At 46.1% G+C, this 22,200-nt stretch overlaps 1 protein-coding gene and 1 long non-coding RNA gene across 3 annotated transcripts; both read left to right on the top strand.

Annotated features, from left to right (window-relative positions):
• The first annotated feature begins 320 nt into the window (after window positions 1–320).
• IGBP1 (immunoglobulin binding protein 1) lies at window positions 321–21,563 on the top strand. Of its 2 annotated transcripts, XR_004901086.1 has the most exons (7): window positions 506–811; window positions 1,217–1,510; window positions 10,597–10,792; window positions 13,287–13,366; window positions 14,090–14,202; window positions 18,447–18,672; window positions 21,553–21,563. XR_004901086.1 is itself a non-coding variant. In XM_028522929.2 (6 exons), the coding sequence occupies exons 1-6, from the start codon at window positions 618–620 to the stop codon at window positions 18,590–18,592; spliced, it is 1,023 nt and encodes a 340-aa protein (XP_028378730.1). In that variant the 5' UTR covers window positions 321–617; the 3' UTR covers window positions 18,593–18,934. The 2 variants fall into 2 exon arrangements, 1 of the variants encoding a protein (XP_028378730.1); XM_028522929.2 differs by lacking the exon at window positions 21,553–21,563 and having other exon boundaries at window positions 321–811; window positions 18,447–18,934.
• Window positions 15,543–15,935, top strand: LOC118498594. The gene is made up of 2 exons (XR_004901087.1): window positions 15,543–15,807; window positions 15,879–15,935. It is a non-coding gene; the product is annotated as an uncharacterized LOC118498594 (long non-coding RNA).
• Window positions 21,564–22,200: the final 637 nt, after the last annotated feature.

Genomic DNA, 22,200 nt, shown 5'->3' with positions numbered 1-22,200 from the left:
AACTTGAAAGGAAGTGTGTGTGGAGGGTGACGTGAAGGAGAAGTGATGGGAGAGGACTGCAAGGGAGGATCGCAGAGCTCCAGCTGTGGCTGGATAGAAGCCAGAGAGGGGCGCTACTTGCACTTCGCGCTCGCTCGCCCAGACCTGCAGGCCCAGAGTGCAGCGCGGCGGCTGGAGCCCCCGCAGCCGCGGCCCCAAGCCTGGCAAGCCCGCCGCGGGGAGAGGCGCGTGGCGGTCCAGTTCCGGAAGTGCGCCGGAGCTAGCTCAATATTCCGCCCCGCCCCGCGCCGCCCCGCCCCGCCCCATCCGGGCCTCAGAGCTACGGAGCTTCCCAGCCCTGCAGCGGCGACGAGGAGCTAGCCGTAAAACAGCGCGGAGGGTCCTGCTCCCCTAGTAAGGGGCAGCTCGGTTGGAGGGTTTTGATTTCCAACCGACTCCATGGAAACGGTTGCTGGAGCCGGCAAACAGCTGCTTCCGGCGGACCTAGGGTGCTCCGGGAACAATGGGCGACGGCCGAGGTAGAGCTCCTTCCGGTTTCGTCGGCCCACGCGGAGTGCTTTCCCAAGGTTGCCTTTAACCCCGGAAGTGAAGTCTTCCTGCTTCCTCCCTTCCGCAAGATGGCAGCCGCCGAAGAAGGGGAGTTACTGCCGCCGCGCCTCCCTGAGCTGTTCGATACCTGCCAGCGGCTTCTGGAGGAAGTGGAAGTAGCGGCGGAACCCACCGGTGCCCGAGTAGTGCAAGAGAAGGTGTTGAAAGGACTACACCTCCTGAAGCAGTCGGCCGAGATGTTACTGCAGCTTGACTTGTTCAGGTATAGGGAGAGGGTAATCGCTGACAATGAAGGTACTGTAATCATGGTTACCAGGGGTGGAGCCATTGAGCCGGGGTGGAGGGAGACCTTTAAGACTAGCGACCTTTCGTGCTTACCTCCCACTGTGATCTCGTGTGCATTGTTTACATTCTCCATCTCTCTCCGGTATAGTCAATATTCCACGACTCGGTTACATAGCATGAGCTGTTGGCAGAGGCTTTGGGTGTGACCGCTCAGCCACGTTTCATTGAAGAAAACCGGCTGCTGTTCCCCTTGTCTCCTCCCTTTGCCTCATTCCCACCCCACCCCACCCCTCCCCTCCCCTCCCCTTCCCTCCTCCTGGAAGCAAGGGCCACCGTTTGAATGACCAACTAGGCTTCACAGCCTCCTCTTTGCTCTTTCCAGCCATAATGAAGACTTGGAAGAGATTGCTTCCTCCGATCTGAAGTACCTGATGGTGCCAGCACTTCAAGGAGCGCTCGCTCTGAAACAAGTCAACCCCAGCAAGCGGCTAGATGATTTGCAGTGGGCTCGAGAACACTTTTTAATCTACTTAACTCAGTGCCAACACTATCACGTGGCAGAGTTTGAGTTGCCTAAAACCAAGAACAACTCAGCTGAAAGTAACACAGCTAGTTCTTCCATGGCTCATCCTAACCTCGTTGCTATGGCATCTCAAAGACAGGCTAAAATAGAGAGGTGGGTCAATAGCTATAATTTGAAAACTGCCCAATGGCAGTGCTATTGGGGAAGGGGTGCATGTTTTTTTAGGGGGTGTGGACAATGGTGTATGTTACGCTTTTGATTTTTTTAAATATGCAATCTTTATTATATTTTTCCATTACCATTTAGTCTTTTTTTTCTAAGATTTTATTTATCTTTAGAGAGAGAAGGGAGGGAGAAAGAGACAGAGAAATATCAATGTGCGGTTGCTGGGGGCTGTGGCCTGCAGCCCAGGCATGTGCCCTGACTGGGAATCGAACCTGCGATGCTTTGGTTCACAGCCCACACTCAATCCACTGAGCTACGCCAGCCAGGGCTTACTCTTTTGATTTTTATTGGGCTTAGCCCACGAGCAAACTCTACTGAGTTTTTCAAGAACCCTCTGCCTTTGTTGAGATGATCATATCTAAGCACTAGACTCCTCATGGTTGCTCACAGCAGAAATGTAGTTTAGTAGAATGCCTTCCAATCTCTCCTATGGTACAACATAGCAATATTCATATGGTGTAGTGGGGCAAATATCTCTGAAGGGCACAATATCTTGTAGCTGTCATCCCTTTAGGTTCCACTGATTGACAAGCTCTGTTTTAACAGTGCTGGATCAGGGGTATAACATCCCCAACTGATCTTAGCCCTGGTGCAGCTTCATCGTGTGCCTTGAACAAGTTGCATGCTCTCAGTTTAGTTTTTTTTTTTTAGATTTTATTTATTTTTAGACAGAGGGGAAGGGAGAGAGAAAGAGGGAGAGAAACATCAATGTGTGTTTGCCTCTCACACGCCCAGCACCAGGGCACCTGGCCCACAACCCAGGCATGTGCCCTGACTGGGAATTGAACCAGTGACCCTTTGTTTCACAGGCTGGTGCTCAACCCACTGAGCCACAGCATCCAGGGCCTCAGTTTAGTTTTTTAAAAGCATTTAAAGAGTGCTCACAGTGTCTGGGAACTATGGTAGATACTGGGGGTACACACTGAGTATGAGCCTTTCTATGAGTGTGGGTCATCTTTGCCTCAGAGAAGCATGCAGTCTGGTGAGGAAAAGAAGCATCAAAGCTGTGTCAGCACAAAAGGACATGATAGAAAGGTGTATAAGGTACTGTTGACAGCAGACAGGAGGGGCACCGAGCCACAGAGGGAGAAGGAGAGAGAAGCAGGCTCCCTGGAAGAGGCGACTCCTGGGATGAGTTGTTCAAGGATGAGTAGAAATATTAGCTAGAAGAGGAGGAAAGGAGGGCACTAGGCAGCAGAGCCAGCCTTAGTAAGCTGCAGGGACATTACAGAGAAGTGCTGGTGTGGAGCTGTGTGGGTGGGAATAACTGTAAGCATTTAGGTGATGTTAGAATATGAAGGGGGTAGTGGAGAGGGGGAAGGAACGATGCTGAAGAATGTTGTAGCGTTCAGATCTAGGAGTGCTTGGGGTACAGGGGAAGGTGAGGGAACAACCTCATTGCTAAGAATGTGGGGAAAGGGTTTGAATCCCAGCTCCACCACTCAATCACTCTGACTTTGGGTAAGCTGCTTAGTCTTTCAGTGCCTTAATTTCCCCAGCTGTAAAGTCGGAGAACAGCAGGTCCTTTCTCATACATAAAAAGTACTCAAAGGCAGCTGTTATATCTTTGTAGCTGAGTACAGACAGTCAGAGACCTGGGTTCGAGACCCAGGTTTACTTAATAAGCCATTGGACTTCGGGTAACTCATTTAACCTATCTGAGCCTCAGGTTTCCTCATATGTGAAATCTGAGTAATAATGATACCTATCTCATAGGGTTCAGAAGCATAAATAAGATGAAGCACATAACACTGTTAGCACAGTGTCTGCCACATAACTAGTCTGTAAATGTTACTTATGTTAGTGTAACATTAATGTAATTAGTATAACGTTAACATATGTAAATGTTAAAATATTACATGTTAGTCCATGTTAAAGAGCTTAGGCTTTGCTTGGTGATTTGGGTCCAATATATTTTTTTTCTTTCTTTCCTTTTCCTTCTTTCCTTCCTTCCTTTTTTCATTTCTCTTCTCTTCTCCTTTTCTTTTTATTCAGTAGTATGGCCATAATTTGCATTTTCACTAGCACACCCCAGTAGCAGTCAGGCACCAATGCGAGGGGGCAGATCCGATGCCATTAGTCCACACAGATGATGAGGCCCCACTGCAGCCATGTGATGGCAGAAGGCATGGGGAAATATTTACTTAGGAGGGTTACATCTGTTGAAAACTTGGTGATCAGATGGTTGAGGACAATGGGGTAGAAGGAAGCAGCACGGAAGATGGCCATGCTCCTGACTCAGGTGGATGGCTGAGGACCTCATTAAGATGGGGAATAGAGGAGGAAGAATAGAACAGAGGATCGGGGAAGAGAGAATTTGGTATTGAGATACGTTGCATTTAAGGTGCCTAGAAGACATCCAAGTAGAGGTATTTGGTGGCATGAAACTCAGGAGAGACCTGATAGAGAGCTGAAAGTGGGTTCATTCATTTGACAACTATGGAGCCTTTCCCATGTGCCAGGGACTGTTCTAGGTCATGGAGACCCAGACAAGGTCTATGCCCTCATGGAGCTTGTGTTTTGGCAAGGAGGCAGACAGCTACTAAATAATAATGTAATTTCAGGTTGGGAGAGCTATAAAGAATAATAAAGTGTGGTTAGGGACCAGTGAGTGAGAGCGGAGGATTTTTGAGGAAATGGGATGAACTTGCAAAAAGTGGAATTCAGCATCATGTCCTTTGTAAGAAGGTGAGGGCAGCCCACTGGCATAAAGAAAAGGTCATGTAAACAGTGAGTTTGGTATCCAAATAATTATAATATATCCCCTCCCCCCAAGAAAGACAGCATGCGCCCTAGAGATAACAAACAACGTTGTGGAGAAAAACCAGGGAGCGATCACATCTGGTTGGAGTGATGGGGGAGGTTTCAGAAGGCAACAGCATTTGAGACGAGCCTTGAAGAACGGTTAGAAATAGAGATTACAGATTTTCCTGAATGTACAAGTAATACTCATTGTAGAAAGTTGGAAAAACAGAAGAATATTTTTTTAATTAAAATAAGCCTTAATCCTAGCACTCAGAGATGATCTTTGTTAACTTTCTGATGTATTTCCTTCCAGATATGTAGTTACTTTAGTTAATAAATTTGGAATAACACTGTAAATACAGTTTTTTTTAAATCTTCTTTTTAACCTAACATATTGTGAGCATTTCCCTGTGTCTTTTGAAACCATTGTCTTTTAATAGGTACATAATATTTCATCTCATAGTTATACCATAAGTAATTAACCTAATCTTTTTTTAAAGAAATATTTTTAAAATTTATTTTTAGAGAGGGGAAGGAAGGGAGAAAGAGAGGGAGAGAAACATCAATGTGTGGTTGCCTTTCATGTGCCCCCTACCGGAGCCCAAAATCCAGGCACGTGCCCTGACTGGGAATCAAACCATCAACCCTTTGGTTTTCAGGCCAGCACTCAGTCCACTGAGCCACACCAGCTAGGGCTAAACTAATCTTTTATTAAATACTTAGACTGTGATTTGGTTTTTGTTTGTTTTTGCTATTCTGAGTAATGTTATGAACAAATATCTTTAGCTGCATCTGTCACTGTTTCCTTAGCATAGATTTGTGGAAGGATCAGTGACCAGATTGGAGGTTTTAAATATTTTAAGACTCTTGATGTTAATAGCGTTGCTTTCCACAATAACAAATCTCAGGGCATGTCCCACTGTACTGGTCTCGGTTAACACTTAGAAAATCCAATTGGACAGACAAAAGTGTCTCATTGTTTTGACTGGCATTTCTTTGGCTAGAAAACTTGATCTTTAAACAGTTTCTTTAAATGCCTGCCAGGGAAGATATCAACATGATCTTTTTGCTAACGGATCTCACATTTATATCACTAGCTCAGACCTCCCCTGGCTTTCAGACTTGTACTTCCAACACCCTCCATGGAGTTTTCACAGATGGCTCAAACTTAACCTGCCCTAAATCAAACCTTTGGCTTTCTAACCCACAAACATCCTCCCAGACCCAGCTCTTCACTATCGTGGTAGGTTTACCACCGTTCACCTGCCTGTTTAAGCCAGAAACTGAGACGTTAGCTTCGGTTCCTCCCTTCTGAACCTCCACATCCCGTCCAGCAGCGAGGCCTGCCAGTTCTAGCTACAATGTGGATGTCACGTCCTTCTGTTTTCTCTCCATCTGCACCTCATACCATGGTCTGGGCCACCAGCATCTCTCACCCAAAACAGCCAAAGCACTAACAACAAGGCCCTCCCCGCCTGGCGCCTGCCTGTCTCCAATGTCGCCGTGTATCACTCCCTGCGCTCATTATCTCCAGCCACAGTGGCCTTCTTTCAGTTCTTTGAACAGACCCAGCTCCTTCCTTCTACAGAGTCTTTGCCCATGTTCTCTTTGCATGGAATGCCCTTCGTTTAACTGTCTTTTGGGGCCTTGCCTTTCTCCCCTGCTAGAATGTACACTCCAGGAGGGCAGGAGCCATTTCTCTTGTTCACTGTGGCGTGCCTAGCACAGGGCCTGGCGCATGGGAGGTGCTCAAGAAATATTTATTGTTGACAAGCAGGAGGAACAACACGAGCAAAAGTCCAAGGCAGTTGGAGGTATGTACAGGGAATGGAGAACAGTTGTGTTTGGCAGAAGCTCGGAGGTCTGCATGAGGAAGTGACGTGTATAGAATATAAACGAGAAGGAGACTGGCAGAGAAGTTAACACGTTCTGGTAGTACTTCAACATGGAAGAAGTAACGAAAATGAAGGTATAGCTCTCAGACCCGTGACTTTTGCAAGAAGCATTTATACAAATAGAAAAATAATCGTTCAGATCCTTATTTGCTTTTTGTAAGTCCTCCCTCCCTCGCCCCACGACTTGACACAGTGAGGCCATGCTGCATAAAACACCTCTCACTCGAAATCTGTTTCTTCATGTATCTTTTCTACCCTCAATCCCATCTTGGAGGAGTTAGTGTAAGTCTGATTAGTTAACTGCACCTGCATTCTTTTAGAAGAAATACAGCAGGGATGTCAAACTTATTTTCACCAGGAGCCACATCAGCCTCGAGATTGCCTTCAAAGGGCCAAAATAATTTTAGGACTGTATAAATGTAACTACTTAACTGTTAAGTCGAAATTATATTCGGCCCTTTGAAGGCAACCGCGAGGCTGATGTGGCCCCCAGTGAAAATGAGTTTGACACCCTGAAACAGAAGATTAGGAGCTAGGTAAGTGACGAGTCCAATTTTAAATGTACTGAATTGAGTTCCTAAAGGGACAGCTGGCTGGCTGTCTCCATAGACAGGTGGGACCGTGTAACTAAAACTTGTGAGACAGTTTCGTGCCTGGTGCTGAAAATGTAGGTGCATGGTGGGCTTGTGTGGTTTGCCAAGGGATAATGTGTGGAGAGAAAAAAAGCCAAGGATAAAACCTTGGGGGCAAGTTCAGGGGGAAGGAAGGGAAAGAAAAGAGCAATCAGAGGTAAGAGACTCTGGACCTTGTTGAGTAACAAGGTCCAGACAGAAGTACTTGTCGAAGCCCAGGAAAGAGAGCAAAGGTCATGTCCTTAAAGCTTCTCACTACCTATTGCCCCTCCCAGATAGTGCAATACTTAGTTTATGGCACTTACGACAACTGTGTGTTATTCTCTAGACTTGAAATTCCTAAAGGTCAGACCACGAGTAATTGCATCTCTTGAGTATCCCAGCTGTATCTCCGTATCCTTGGTGCCCAGCCCAGTAATTCCATATATAGTGGGTACTTGAGGTGTCTCTGGGAGGGACAGATAGAGCAATATGGCGTGGCAGGAAAAGCCTGGACTTGGGAGTTGGACAGACCTGGGGAGACCAGTCCAATTTCTTTTGTTTTTAAAGATTTTTTTAATTTTATTTTTAAACAGAGGGGAAAGGAGAGAAAGAGAGGGAGAGAAACAGCAATATGTGGTTGCTTCTCACATGCCCCTCATGGGGGGCCTGGCTCACAACCCAGGCATGTGCCCTGACTGGGAATCGAACTGGCAAACTCTGGTTCACAGGGCGACACTGAGTCCACTGAGCTACACCAGCCAGGGCAAGACCAGTCCAATTTCTACTACTTCATGGGTGGCATATCATCTAGCCTCTACTAGCCTCAGTTTTCTTATCAGCTGACAGTATTTGTATTACCTAGCTGCTTACAAAGCACTTCCATGTGTGTTGATCCATTGGGTCCTCCTAACAACCCCACAAAGCAAATATCCCCATGTTAGAGATGAAGATGTGGGCTCTGAGAATTGACTTGTCCAAGTAACATAGCTAGTAAGTGCAGGGTAGGATTTAAGGTCAAGTCTTTAAATCCCCAGCTTGGATGCCGTTTCCACTATAGCATAGAAGAAAAAGGGGTAGAACGTGGTTGGGGGAAGGTGTTTCTAGGATGGGGAAAAGACACCTGTAGAGTGAAAAATTGTAACTGCTGGCCCTGACTGGCATAGCTCAGTGGATTGAGCACGGGCTGTGAACCAAAGCGTCGCAGGTTCGATTTCCAGTCAGGGCACATGCCTGGGTTGCAGGCCACGGGCCCCCAGCAATCGCACATTGATGTTTCTCTCTTTCTCCCTCCCTTCCCTCTCTAAAAATAAATAAATAAAATCTTTAAAAAAAATCATAACTGCTAATGCCTGGGGCAGGTAACTGATGGAGCAAGGCCTGGAAGACTGTGGGTGGGGACAGGATTCACAGCAAAACTGGAATGGTAAAGACATTGCCTTGCCTGCTAAAGACAGCATTAGCACCCTGACTGCTGTGGCTCATTTGGTTGGGTGGTGTCCTGCAAAGTGAAATGTTACTGGTTCGATTCCTGGTCCGGGCACATGGCTGGGTTGCAGGTTCAGTCTTCATGTACCACAGAGGCAAGTGATAGATATTTCTCTCCTTCTCTTTCTCCCTTCCCCCCTCTCTAAAGAAGAAAACACACACACGCACACACACAAGATGGCATCAGCTGCGCCGTCCAGACAAGAGGAAAGGAGGAAAGGTGAAGTTAGAGATTTTTTTTAAGACTTTATTTGTAGAGAGAGGTTAAGCAAGAGGGAAAGAAACATCAATGTGCAGTTGCCTCTCATGTGCCCCCTTACTGGGGACCTGGCCCGCAACCCAGGCATGTGCTGTGACTGGGAATTGAACCAGCGACCCTTTATTTCCCAGGCTGACACTCAATCCACTGAGCCACACCAGCCAGGCTCTATTTTATATTTTAAATGCATCAGATCTCACTACCTCCCTCTCGCAAGTCACTGTCTGTCACCTGGATTGTGGGAATGTCCTCTTAATCGATTACCTGCTTCCCCTTTGCCTCACAGCACCTGTAGTCTAGAGTCCACACACTCAGCCAGTGACCCATATAAACAAGTTTCCCTATCACTGTCTTCCTATTGTGTTCTATCCCAAAGCCTCCAGTGGCTTTTCTACCACACTCCAAATGTCATGGCATTTCATTGTGTCCTATTCCCTGCAGGGGTCTACAAATTATGGCCATGGCAGTCTATCTGACCTCACTTCCAGTCATCATGCTTCCCTTCCTGCCAGCCACACTGTCCTCCTTGCATCTTCTCAAACACAGCAGGCCAGGCCCTCTTCCACCTGGGACCTTCATATTTGCTCCCTGCCCCCCCCTTAGAACAGACACCCTTCCAGAGGGAACCAAAGTTTTGCCACCCTGAAGCTACCTTTTTGGGAATACTGATTTTAAGCTGTTGATTAAGAAACAAGACTGAGAACCTTTGATTTCTGCCTCCCTCCCGACCCTGGCCTGCCTGCCTCTCCCACCCAAGACATTCAGATAGAGAACCTGCTTCAGGAAGGAGGTCTGAGGATGCCACCTTTGCCTGATCTGAATGAAGTTTGGTAAATAGCAGGGCTTTGGGCAGGGGCCTGTTAGCCAGATCCCCCCTGTCAGTGTCCCACAGTTTCTGAGTTGCCCAGGGGGATTTTCCTGCTGTGTGTGTTCCCCTCTTCTTCAACTACACACAAATCACCCACTCTCACTTCTGAAATCTAACACCCTGTCCCCCTTCTTTTCTCCTTTCTCCAAAAATGTCTTACATACCCAGTGTTGCTTCACTGTCTTTGGAATTTACATGCTTATGTGAATTCCCCTTCATTTTCTCCAGTAAAAAGAAAACAAAACAAGACCCTTCTAGATATTGGCATGGCTTGCTTCCCTATATCTTCAAAGTCTTTGCTTGAATGTCACCTTTTCAGAGCGGTGTCACTGGATCACCTCGTATACAATATCAGCCTTACGTTTTGCACCATCACTTTGTCCACTTACCTTTTTGCTTCTTCATAGCACTCATCACCACCTGAGTCCTCATCTCTTCTTGTCCACCGTCTCCCACTACAACAGCAGTTTCAGGAGAGCAAGGGCCTTCTTGTATACACAGCTGTGTCACCAGCACTGAGAACAGTGCTTGTCATAGAATAGGTATTCAGTAAATATTTGTGGAGTGAATGATAGATGAGGTACTAGAATGCATCCTGAAAAAGGTAGGCAAGGTGGTCATGAGACTTTAAATGATAGTAAGATGAGTCAGAAGAGCTGGGGATGTTTTGCCCAGCACAAAAGAAGAGAAGATCGGGGTTTGTTTGTTTTTAAGGCTATTTCACAAGGAATTCCTGTGTCAATGGCAGGTAATTGACCATTGAGATTCTGTGACTCTCTGACACTGGGATTCCAAAAAGGACATTATGTGGTAGTAAGCCCCCAAGCTAGAAAAGGCTGATAGAAAATTACTACAGCGCTCCATCTGTAAAGACGATGAGACGAATCATTCAGATCAGGTTGCGGCTCTGTTTTTCTAGCTTCAGATGTATTTTTCAGCCCCTGCTGATCCCTTCCTTGCCTCGTAGTCTTTTGTGAAAACTGCCTTGCTGGCAAGTTGTGGGGTAAAGAATCTATATTTTTGCCAAAGTGGAAACGGGCGTGCTGACTGGCCTGATCACTTGCAAAGGTAAGATCTTACTGTTGCCTTCTTTTGAAGGACTACCTCTTCATGTTTAAGTTCACGGGTAATGCTTTTCCACGGCCCAGATACAAGCAGAAGAAGGAGATGGAGCACAGGCTGTCTGCCATGAAAGCTGCCGTGGAGAGTGGGGAAGCAGACGACGAGCATGTTCGTGAGTATTACCTCCTGCACCTGCGAAGGTGGATCAGCATCAGCTTAGAAGAGATCGACAGCATTGACCAGGAGATCAAGATCCTGAGGGAAAAAGACACTCCTAAAGAGGTAAGTCTGGTGACTGCCTTTATGGCTCAAAAGTCAGAGATTAGAATGTTCTGAAGGACAATAATCAAATCAAAATACTTTTATGTCTCCATAAAACCATTGTCCTTATTAAGATCAGTGGAATCAGCCCTGGCTGGTGTGGCTCAGTGGATTGAGTGCTGGCCTGTGAACCAAAGGATCGCCGGTTCGATTCCCAGTCAGGGCACATGCCTGGGTTGCAGGCCAGCTCCCTGGTAGGGGGCACATAGGAGTCAACCACACATTGACATTTCTCTAGCTCCTTCCCTTCCCTTCTCTAACAATAAATAAATAAAATCTTTAAAAAAAAAAAGGTCAGTGGAAACAGGCTGGAGGTTCTCCAGGGTAGTTTTCTCTCTAGTTGGCAGCAGCGTCCCCCAGTGCTGTCTACCCTGTAACACACTGTTAGTCCTTTGTAATTTTGTGACATGCCATGGGAGCAGGAGAGTTCTCTGAAGGAAAAGTTGGTTTGGGCTCTATGGGAAGTCTTAGCTGCTGAAGAAAGGCACAGGGCAAGAAAGGCACAGTGTGGTAGGCTTTTAAAAATCTGCTTGAGTCAGATAAACAAAGGGGAAGAGGACTAGGATGCAGATGGAAAAGAAAAGCAGACCTGGAGAGGAGAGAGAAAAGAGGGAAAGATGATAAAACGAAAGGTACAGAATGTGTTTCGCTTGGGGGAAGGAATTGCAATTTAATCTTAACACTGTGATGCCCTCTCCCACCTTTGGGTCACTGGAGTGTGAGACTCAGCCAGGCCTTCTGTGCGCACAGTGTGGGGCACAGTGGTCAAGACAACGTGGTGACCGCAGCTTCTTTGGCTGCCTTTGACAAGATCATAATCCTGCTTTGGAGCTGATGCTTCCAAAGATTAGGCTCTGCTGCCACTTACTTTTTGGCTCTGATATGACGTGAATTGAATCGAATTTATCAGCTGGTCACCGGCATGTGTTTAAGTTCTCACGAGAAACCTTCTCTTATTTTGATTTGTACTAATGAGCCCAGGAGCTTTTGCCTCAGGGTAACACCAACCTAGTTCCTCATGTTAAAGGATCAAAAAAGAGCAATTAGTGTTTTGAAGCCAGGAGGCCCCTTGAGCATATCCTAGTGTGTTTTTTTTTTAAGATGTTATTTATTTATTTATTTATTTTTAGAGAGAGGAGAAGGAAGGGAGAAAGAGGGAGAGAAACATCGATGTGCAGTTGCCTCTTGCACGCCCCCTACTGGGGACCTGGCCCGCAACCCAGGCATGTGCCCTGACTGGGAATTGAACTGGCAACCCTTTGGTTCTCAGGCCAGCACTCAATCCACTGAGCCATGCCAACCAGGGCCTTAGCATGGTTTTTACACAGTGTGAGGCTGGACTCTTCTGGGTCCTCCCCTGCACTCCTCTTTGTTTTGTTGGGGTTTTTTTTTCCCATGCTCTCTCATTTAGTATTGAGATTGGCCCTGCGCGTGATGGATCGCCAACCAAATACCTTTTCTTTGAGCAGACTTAGTGTCGTTGTACACCCAGACAGCCAGAGTTCCCTGAAAGATTTCTGTACAGCTACATCAGAAAAGCATTCACTCACTCTCCACCCACCCTCGCATTTAGCAACATCCATTTCTAAAGGACAGTACGGTAGGGATGTCGAACTCATTTTCACCAGGGACTACATCAGCCTCGCGGTTGCCTTCAGAAGGCCAAGTGTAATTTCAACTCCTTGACAGTTAAGGAGGAGTTACATGTATACAGTCCTAAAATTATTTTGGCGCTTTGAAGGCAACCTCAAGGCTGATGTGGCCCCTGGTGAAAATGAGTTTGATACCCCTGCCCTAGGGGGTTTTTGACAGTTAATAGCATAATTACAATTGGAAGGGGTTTGAGAGTTATACTTGAACTTCAGCACTGAAGGCTGGGCTGAGGAAAGGAACTTAAAATTCAGCTCAAGGGATTTACATGGAACATGGAAGAAGGCTTTGGTATCTCCTTTGGGGAAGGTATTTTATTTTTAAAAAATTTTTAAAGATTTTGTTTATTTACTTTTAGAGAGCCAGAAAGAGAGGGAGAGAAACATATGAGGGTACATTGATCAGTTGCCTGTCAGACACCCCCTACTGGGGACGTGGCCCACAACCCAGGCATGTGCCCTGACTGGAAATCGAACCAGCAACCTTTCAGTTCACAGGCCGGCGCTCAATCCACTGAGCCACATCAGCCAGGGCAGGAGGGCATTTTAAAGCCAAGTAAACTTGCCCTTACGGGGAGATGATTCTGGGGAGAGATTTCTCTTTCTCTCAGGAAGGTACTTAGGTGTCCTCAGCAAAGCTAAGCAGTTGCCATCATCAGTATTCTGCTGCTGTGTCTCAGAGACTGATATGTAGGGAGTAAGTGACTTTTGAATCCAGGGCTTTTTAAGCACCCAAAGACCTAAGAGGCTGCAGAGTGGGGTGGGCAAAAGGCAGATATACTTCTGATAGTTAATTTCCTTTTTAGGCATCAGCTTCTGGCTCCACTCCTCAGGCCAGGCCTCCAATGAAACCCTTTATTCTCACTCGGAATGCCGCCCAAGCCAAGTAGGTTGTGCTGAAAAGTGGGTTGCGTTTGCAAGCCCCTTGCTTTTATGGTTCCCTTGCAGTGCATGGTAACAGACAGAATGGGCATTGTTAACAGGCATGGCTTCACGTGGGAGGCTGTTCTTTCACCAAAGTGTTAGTATCTCTTCTAGTACTTTCTCTCTGTCGTCAGCAGGCATTTCCCTCACAAACCGGAGCTTCAGAAGAGGCTCAAAAGAAAACCAATGAAAATAATCAGTCACTTAGTTGAGTAATTAAAAACCAAGCACAGAAAGGAATCAGATGGAGAATTGTACCTTTTAAAATCATTTCCCATCATGGCCTTCGGTGATAATTCTCCAAAGGACATGTGGGCCCATCTGAGTTCTTGAGACACTGTCCCATAGAGTAGCAGGAGAGTCTCCTTCCTCTGCATACCTTTTAGACCCACCGACTACAAATACCCGTTTCATGGCCTCCATACTGCTCCGTGGGGCATTGACCTCGGGGATTGCTTATTGGGAGATGATCCGGGCTCTTTATCGTCTCATGAAAACTGTTGACTTTCATGCCCCTTCCTGGATGCCTCTTTTTACAGATCCTCCTAGGAGTTCGCACAGCTCCTCAACAGTTGACTGGTTAGGGGAGGGAATATGAACCAGGACCGGGCTTTGTCAATGAAGAAAAGATGCTTTTTGATACCATCATTCATGTTGTTTTCTTAATACTTTGTGATTCTTGCAGAGTATTTGGAGCTGGTTATCCAAGTCTGCCATCTATGACAGTGAATGACTGGTATGATCAGCATCGGAAGGTGGGCGCTTTACCAGATCAGGGAATACCCAAGACAACCTCAGGTATGAAGGGCTGGGAGGAACATAGTTCCACTGCTGGGCACTTACTCCCCAGCGGTTAAATTCCGACCAAGTGTCGCCGTGCTTTAGGAGCGAAAGTAATCTAGACAGAGATTCTAAGTCACACCAACACTCTAGGTAGTATTTTACTTCATTTATTAGTAAAATAAACAGCAGATGATTCTGGGAGGATGGGGGCAGTGGACGAGTCTAGTTTTCGAAGCTATCCAAATGTCATGGCAGAAAAACACACGGACCAGCTAGATAGCAAAATCAAAAATCCACAGAGACCAGTTCCGCTATATGAAGGGTGTCAAACTCATTTTCACCGGGAGCCACATCAGCTTCGTGGTTGCCTTCAAAGAGCCGAATGAAATTTTCGGATGGTATAAATGTAAATACTCCTGAATAGCTACACGAGAGCTTGGTGCTGCCACCGGGTAGAAGCAAGGTGCTGGACCAGATAAAACAAGGTGGTGGGCCAGATTCAGCCCACGGGCCTTGTGTTTGCCGTCTGTGTCCTATGGTATTGGCAGAGAAGGTTGGATTAGGTCAACCCCTCCTACAGTTAACAATTACAAACTGGACCGACTATAACAGAACAGCTACCTGGAGCCACTGGGCAGCAACCAAACTGGAGGGTAGTCCACACTTACAAGAAAGGAGCGGTACTTAGAACTTCTTTGGGGCAGTAATTTTATTTTTTAAAATATTTTATTTATTTTGAGAGAGAGGGGAAGGGAGGGAGAAAGAGAGGGAGAGAAACATCAATGTGTGGTTGCTTCTTGTGCGCCCCCTACTGGGGACCTGGCCTGCAACCCAGGCATGTGCCCTGACTGGGAATAGAACCAGCGAAACCTTTGGTTCGCAGGCCTTCACTCAGTCCACTGAGCCACACCAGCCAGGGCGGGACAGCAATTTTGAATTACTAGATTCTTGGTGCCCAGCTTGGTCATTACATCACAGCAGTTACTTGGAGCTGCCCTGGGGAGGGAGAAGTGGCGAACAGTGTGGTCATTAGAGAGATGGAAGCAGTATGGTATTAACAGGAAAAGCCCAGACTGAGCGGGGGGTAACCCAGAACCCCTCCCATTTGATAGAACATCATCTGGCCCCTCAGAGCCTCAGTTTCCTTGTGTCATATATTATCTCATTTGATCCTTTTTTTCCCCCAAAGATTTTATTTGAGAAATTTTATTTTATTTGTGTAGAGGTGGAAGAGGGTATAAGGAAAATAAATGTTAGTGGAAAAAATATATAAAAAGGTAAAATATGGGAACTACTATCTCAATAAAAATAAAAGATTTGCAAAAAAAGTGACAAATATCAAAGGAAGCAAGGAGGAAAGGAGGACTTGGCATATGGATGATAACAGGATTACCTGAGGAAGAAAACCAAAGCAAGGAAAACAAATAAAGGCTAAAAACTAATATGGAAGAAAGTTTCCTTCACCTTAAGAAACCAACAAACCAAAGAAGATTTGATTTGAAAAATCATACCGTGCACCTGCGAATTCTGACCACAAACGAACAACAAAGGCTAGTAAAAGTACTACACTGGAAAGGAAAGGAAAAACTGCCATGGACATTTTAGCAAAAAGAACAGGTGGTTTCTCAGAGTAAAACATAGAAAATTGTACTTGAACAATAATTAAAGTAAAATTTTAAAAAAGTGGGTAGTTTCTAAAGGAAATTAGATCACCCTCAAACTTTTTGACACTAACAGCTTATGGCAGATAAAAAATGGAGTAACAGATATTTAAGATACTCGGGTGGGGGGGGAATAGGAGCCAAGGATTTATATGTGGTAAAGTATGTCTTGAATGCAATAGGAAGATTACAGACATTTATCAATATGCAGAAACCTGGGAACTTTTGTTCCCCTGACTCCTTCCTGAGGAATTTGCTAGAGAATGAGCTTCAGACAACCAAAATGGTGAGAGACATTACCATAAGGACTGGTGGCAAGCATTAACTATGTACTTATGGGTAGAACTGAGACTGAACGAGGGCTAACAGGGAGAGAGTACAGTATGTAATGCTTGGGTGCTCAGTATTCACATAATGTAGATTTGTAAAAAAAAAAAAAAAAAAGACCTGGCTGGAGTAGCTCAGTGGATTGAGCGCGGGCTGGGAACCAAAGTGTCCCAGGTTCGATCCCCAGCCAGGGTACATCCCTGGGTTGCAGGCCAGAACCCCCAGCAACCGCACATTGATGTTTCTCTCTCTCTCTCTCTCTCCCCCTCCCTCCCTTCCCTCTCTAAAGATAAATAAAATTAAAAAAAAAAAGAGAGCTGATTTATTTATATTTATGGAGAGGGGGAAGGAGAAAGACAGGGAGAGAAACATTGATATGAGAGAGATACACTGATCATAGCAGGCACTGAACGCGTAACCCAGGCATGTGCTCTGACTAGGGATGGGAACCGGCGACCTTTTGCTTGGTGGGACAACACCCAGCCAACTGAGCCACACTGGCCAGGGCAACGTAGATTTTGTTTAAATGGAGACATGGGGAAAGCATATGCCAAAAAATGAACTGTTCTCAGATACTAGATTGGTAACAGACAATATTAGTGTTGTAATGTGTAATACTATGTAATGTGAGGTAATATAAATGAGTAATTATGAGATACTCTAATTTTATTATCCTCTGTCCTTGACAACTAAGACTTTTTAAAAAAAAAGTTATTTCTTTCTAGACAGAGAGGAAGAGAAGGAGAAAGATAGGGAGAGACACATCAATGTGTGGTTGCCTCTCACACACCCCCCACTGGGTACCTGGCCCACAACCCAGACATGTGTGCCCTGACTGGGAATCGAACCAGGGACCCTTTGGTTCACAGGCCGGCACTCAATCCACTGAGCCACACCAGCCAGGGCTTTTTTTAAAGGATTTTATTTATTTATTTCTAGAGAGAGGGGAAGGGAACATAATGTGTGTGTGTGTGTATATATATATATATATATATATATATATATATATATATAAAATGTGTGTGTGCAATTTCTAGTATTCTTTATTTTACAGTAAAAGTCGTTTTAAAAAAAGAAAACATAAGACTCCTAACATGTTGGATCAGATCCCCACCCATTTCATTCTTTATCACAGTAATGAAACCTTCTCATGAGCCAACTCAGTCTCTAGGAAATGCTCCTTCACATCACAAGGGAAAAATTTAATGCAAAAGAGTGATGTCGCAGTTGGTTCAATTTGTTTTGGGTATACACCACATGACAACTACTGTTTGGCCTCAGACCCTGTTCCAAGCATGTGCAAAATAACACAGATATTCTTTTGTGGTAGAATTAACTGCCACGTGATTTCCAATTTTACACACAAACAAAATTACATAACTGTAGGCCTGGCCAGGTAGCTCAGTTGGTTATAGTGTTGTCCTGATACGCCAAGGTTGTGGGTTCAATCCCCAGTCAGGACATAGACAAGAGACAACCAATGAAAGTACAAGTGGAAGACCAAATTGATGTCTCCCTCTCTCTCTCTCTCTCTCTTAAAAAAATGTACAAAATTGTATAACTGTAACAGGAAATGGGTGTATGACAGGAAGTTACCTGCAGTCCCTTCTCCTTAGTATATCACAAATTATAAAATCATAAGTATTTTTGACCCTGACTGGCGTGGCTCAGTTGGCTGGGTGTCATCCACAAAGCAGAAGGCCCACTGGTTCCTTTCCCAGTCAGGGCACATGCCTGGGTTGCCCCTCAGGTCCCCAGTCTGTGCACATACGAGAGGCAACCAATCGATCTTGTCTCTCACATTGACGTTTCCCTCTCTTTCTCCTTCCCTTCCCCCGTGTCTAAAAATAAATAAATAAAATCTTTAAAAAATAAAATACTCTTTTAAGAAGTCATAAATATTTTTTACTTTTAGTGTTTTGGGTTTGCTGGGGTTTTGTTGGTTGGTTTTTCTTTTGCTTTTTGTGGATTTTTCTTTTTGGAAGGCAGGGTGGAACGATATTAGCCATTTTAGCAATAATTCTTTCCGAAAATAGAACTCATTCCGAGGGGCCACTTTTATGTTTCAGCCTTCTTGTTAAAACCACTTAGAGCATCCTTTCTTACTGTCATTTACCATGTCCCCTGTTAGGTATGTAAGCACTCGCCCAACTTCCGCTAGCCCCAGCCTGGGGAGTCAGCTCTGTTCCTTGTTCTCATTTTGTGTGTGAAGAGTAGCACTGAGTTTCCTCAGTTTCTCATGCCCACTTTCTCATTTTTCTACTTTGGCAGAGGTCAGAAGAGCAGCTCAGCAACAGGATGAGCGAGAACAAAAGGAGGAAGAGGATGATGAGGAAGCACTCCAGCGAGCTCGGGAGTGGGATGACTGGAAGGACACCCATCCTAGGGGCTATGGCAACCGACAGAACATGGGCTAGTCTTCCCACAATGAGACGGGGCGACAGGGGGCGCACCTCCTCCCCTCAAAGAAAAGATGTGCTGTCTTCCCAGTACCTGGGTTCAGGCTTTAGCTCTGTACCACACGGAAGGCAAAGACGCTTAATCTTGCTTTGCATTCAAATAAAGTGGCAAGCAATTAAGCGTACTTGTAGCCTAGATGATGAACCAGTGATTCTTGTTTTGGCACGGTCCCAATCGTGTGTTTCAGTTTCTTCAGTGGAAAGAAAAGAGTATTGAGAAGTGGGTTCTGTACAAGGCAATGGCTATATGAATTCTTTAAAAATAAAGTGGTTTGTATTACGAGAGCCTGTGCAGAAATATGGATATCAAGTGTTTTATGTGTGTGTGTGTGTGTGTGTGTGTGGTAGGGTCAGGGGGTCAGCTCTGGGTCCCTGGGCTTATGCGGAGCTCCTGGTTGTCTCCCTTTGATCTGAGCAGTGAATTTCCCAGCCTCAGAGCTGCACAGACAAGCTGGGGCCTTTGCTCTTCCTATACCAGCACTGTGCGGTGACCCAACACCGCTCTACAAGGGGCGAGCACCAAAAGCCAGGACTTGCCCTGCTGTAAGTGAATACATTAACAATCCCATCTACCTGTTTTCCCCTGCCTTGGCCAGGAGAGATGAGAAAAACCAATCAGGCACTGTGAGAGCTGCCCTTGCATATGCATCTGAGGCCAGAGCTTTTACCCTCATGGAAGGATTTGCCATCTCTCTTACCCAGGGAGGAGAGGAGACCAGCTCAGGTGGAGTGTAGCTCTTAAAGGGGCCTCCACACACTATCTGTGCCCTCCTTACGTGTGCTGTGCAATACCTGCTACAGCCTGAAGTGGTCACTGTGCCGTGGTGGTCATTTTGCTGGTCAGTCAAGTGCTGATGCCCAGATGTGGCACAGACAACACTGAAAGGTACCTACTTTCTGCAGTAGACGTGAGGCATGTCCTCAGCTCTTGGGGTGATACCTTAAAAAAGCAGCCATGTGTTAAAGATCTGTATGGAAAACATACTTTTGCTCTATGTGCCTTTGGTACACTTGATTTTCTAAGAGAAAGATGACTCAGCCTGCCTATTGGAGCCTCTGCAGTCTAGCTTAGGAGAAGGGTTGGGAAAGGAGACGTGGTTCCCTTGTGGTTTTAGGGTGGGAAGTGGAGGGCTGTCAGGCGATGAGTAGGACGTCGTGTTTAGTGGGAGATGAGAAAAGACTACCGATAATATACGTGTATACTACTTAAAAGACTCATCTTGTTCTCTCTACAGAAGCTCCTGAAAGTGAGAGAGCACAGATGAAATTCCCCAGGGATCTGGGAAGCAAGCGGTCATTTTTTCAGCTCTTTCAATTACTGCCAGGCTGCCTCTGGCGATGACCTGTTTCCTGCCCCTGAAGCTCCACCCCGAGTTCATTCTCCAAATGGGCCAGGTTGAGGTTTCCCCCTTGGTCCCAGTCTATTTAAAGATGAGCCTTCAAGAATATCCAGCTAGATTGATCCCCCTCACACGTTTGATTATCTAAAAAGCAAACAAGACAAGGTAGGCGTGAATCCTGACTTTAAAAAGTGGAAATTGCCCTGGCAGTTCCTGTGTGTGGCTCTGGACTGAGTGCTGGCCGGTGAACTAAAGGGTTGCTGGTTCAATTCCCTGTCAGGACACAAGCCTGGGTTGTAGGTCAGGTCAGGTCCCTAGTAGGGGGTACAAGAGAGGCAACCACACACTGATGTTTCTCTCCCTCCCTTTCTCCTTCCATTCCCCTCTCTCTAAAAATAAATAATTTTTTTTAAAAAGGGCAGGCTTTGTGTCCTGGCCAGTGTGGGTCAGGTGGTTGGAGCATTGTCCTGTAAACCAAAAAGTCATTGGTTTGATTCCTAGTCAGGGCACATATCTGGGTTGCAGTTTTGGTCCCTGGTCAGGGCATGTGTAAGAGGTAACCAATCAGTGTTTCTCTCCCACATCGATGTTTCCCTCTCTCCCTCCCTTTCCCTCTCTCTGAAATCAATCAGCATTCCCTAGAGTGAGGATTTAAAAAATTGCAAGCTGTGTGACTTTGGGCAATAAAACTCTGAACCACTCCCCTGTGTTCTCGGTCTCTGTAGATGAGCTGTCCCGTGGGGTTGTGAGGATTATAAATGAATAATAGCAGCCGTTATACCAGAATGGAGCAACTGAAGAATAAGTGCTTTCTGGTCATCTGAGCCCAATGACTGCAGTCTGTCCACGTGGAAGACAAAGCAAATGGACAGGTGTTGGGTGTCAGTTGGGGCCCAGGCACTGGACCCAGCACTTTCACATACTATTAATACAGTGAGCCCAGGCTGGTGTGGCTCAGTGGATTGAGCACTGGCCCGCGAACTAAAGGGTCACTGGTTTGATTCTAGTCAGGGCACGTGCCTGGGTTGTGGGCCAGGTCCCCAGTAGAGGGCACACAGGAGGCAACCACACATTGATGTTTCCATCTCGCCTTCCCTTCCTCTCTCTCTAAAAAGAAATAAATAAAATCTTTAAAGAAATACAATGACCATGCGAAAGAGGTAGCATTGTCCCCATTCTACAGATGAGAAAACAGGCCCAGGGAAGCTCAGCGGTTTCCTCAAGTTCACACTAGTACGAAGCTGTGCTTCTCTCATTTTCCAAGTGCTTCCCGATTGTTTGTGCTTTTAGTTGTGTCTTAAGGCTGCTTTAAAAGAAGCAGCAGCTTTAAAAATCCAAACTCAAACCACCACTTATACATCATTGGAGCTCTAGAAATTCCTTCTTAGCTGACTCACCAAAGAAAAGGTTATGCCAGCTCCCCCGCCATCTCCCCCTCAGCTGGGGGAGAAGACCGAGGCAGTGAGCGAGCCCAGCCTCCTCCATTTTCCCGCCTGCCTGCCGGAGAGACCAAAAAAGAACCACCTTCTCTACTCCCACCTCCCACCAGAGCCAGGCCTTTCAGGGTCCTAGAGTGAGCTGGGTTTGGGGGACTCCGGGAAGTCACTATTCAAAGCTTTCAACAGATCTGGAATGGTACTACTGTTTCATAGTTTCCAGAAGCTTTCACATACGCTGCTTCTGTCATTTCCACAATCTGTCTGGCAGGAATGATGTCTTCATTTTACAGAGATGGAAACCGACTCTGGGAAATGAACTGAGGGACTGACTTCAGTCACATAGCTGATGAGCAGAGAGTGCAAGCCACAATATTGGCTCTCACTAGTTCTCCCCTGGAGGCCCACTCGATTGGAAAACGTGAAGCTGAGCATTAGCTCCTTTAACGGTGTTGTGTACTGACTAGTGCTTTCCAGGTTGTTCCTCTCAGCACCCCGGTGAGAAAGGCCAGGGGACTGAAGGCACTGATTTCAAGCCCCAGGGCTCTGCCACTCCTCCAGCTGGGGGCCTCTGGAGTAACTAAGCCACCTGCACCACTTCTGTCCTTTACAACACCTTGAAAGGGGGAAGCATTTGAAATCAATCCACCTACGTGTCATCCAAACTGCAAAGTTGGCCTCTGCCTCATCAGGGCCTCCAATTTGCTCATCAATACAGCAGACACGTGGCCACGCATGTGTGCTGGACAGCACAGCATACAGCCAGGTGCTACCTGTTATCACTGTCTCC

The sequence above is a fragment of the Phyllostomus discolor genome, chromosome X (genome assembly GCF_004126475.2).
Source record: "Phyllostomus discolor isolate MPI-MPIP mPhyDis1 chromosome X, mPhyDis1.pri.v3, whole genome shotgun sequence".
NCBI classification, from domain to species: domain Eukaryota; kingdom Metazoa; phylum Chordata; class Mammalia; order Chiroptera; family Phyllostomidae; genus Phyllostomus; species Phyllostomus discolor.
This window is presented reverse-complemented; position numbering and strand designations above follow the sequence as displayed.

Excerpts from the sequence above, each read along its gene's own strand:
- IGBP1 (XM_028522929.2), top strand. The coding sequence starts at position 618 with ATGGCAGCCGCCGAAGAAGGGGAGTTACTGCCGCCGCGCCTCCCTGAG. Across the intron at positions 812-1,216 it reads CTGCAGCTTGACTTGTTCAG|CCATAATGAAGACTTGGAAG; the intron begins GTATAGGGAGAG and ends TGCTCTTTCCAG. Across the intron at positions 1,511-10,596 it reads AGACAGGCTAAAATAGAGAG|ATACAAGCAGAAGAAGGAGA; the intron begins GTGGGTCAATAG and ends TCCACGGCCCAG.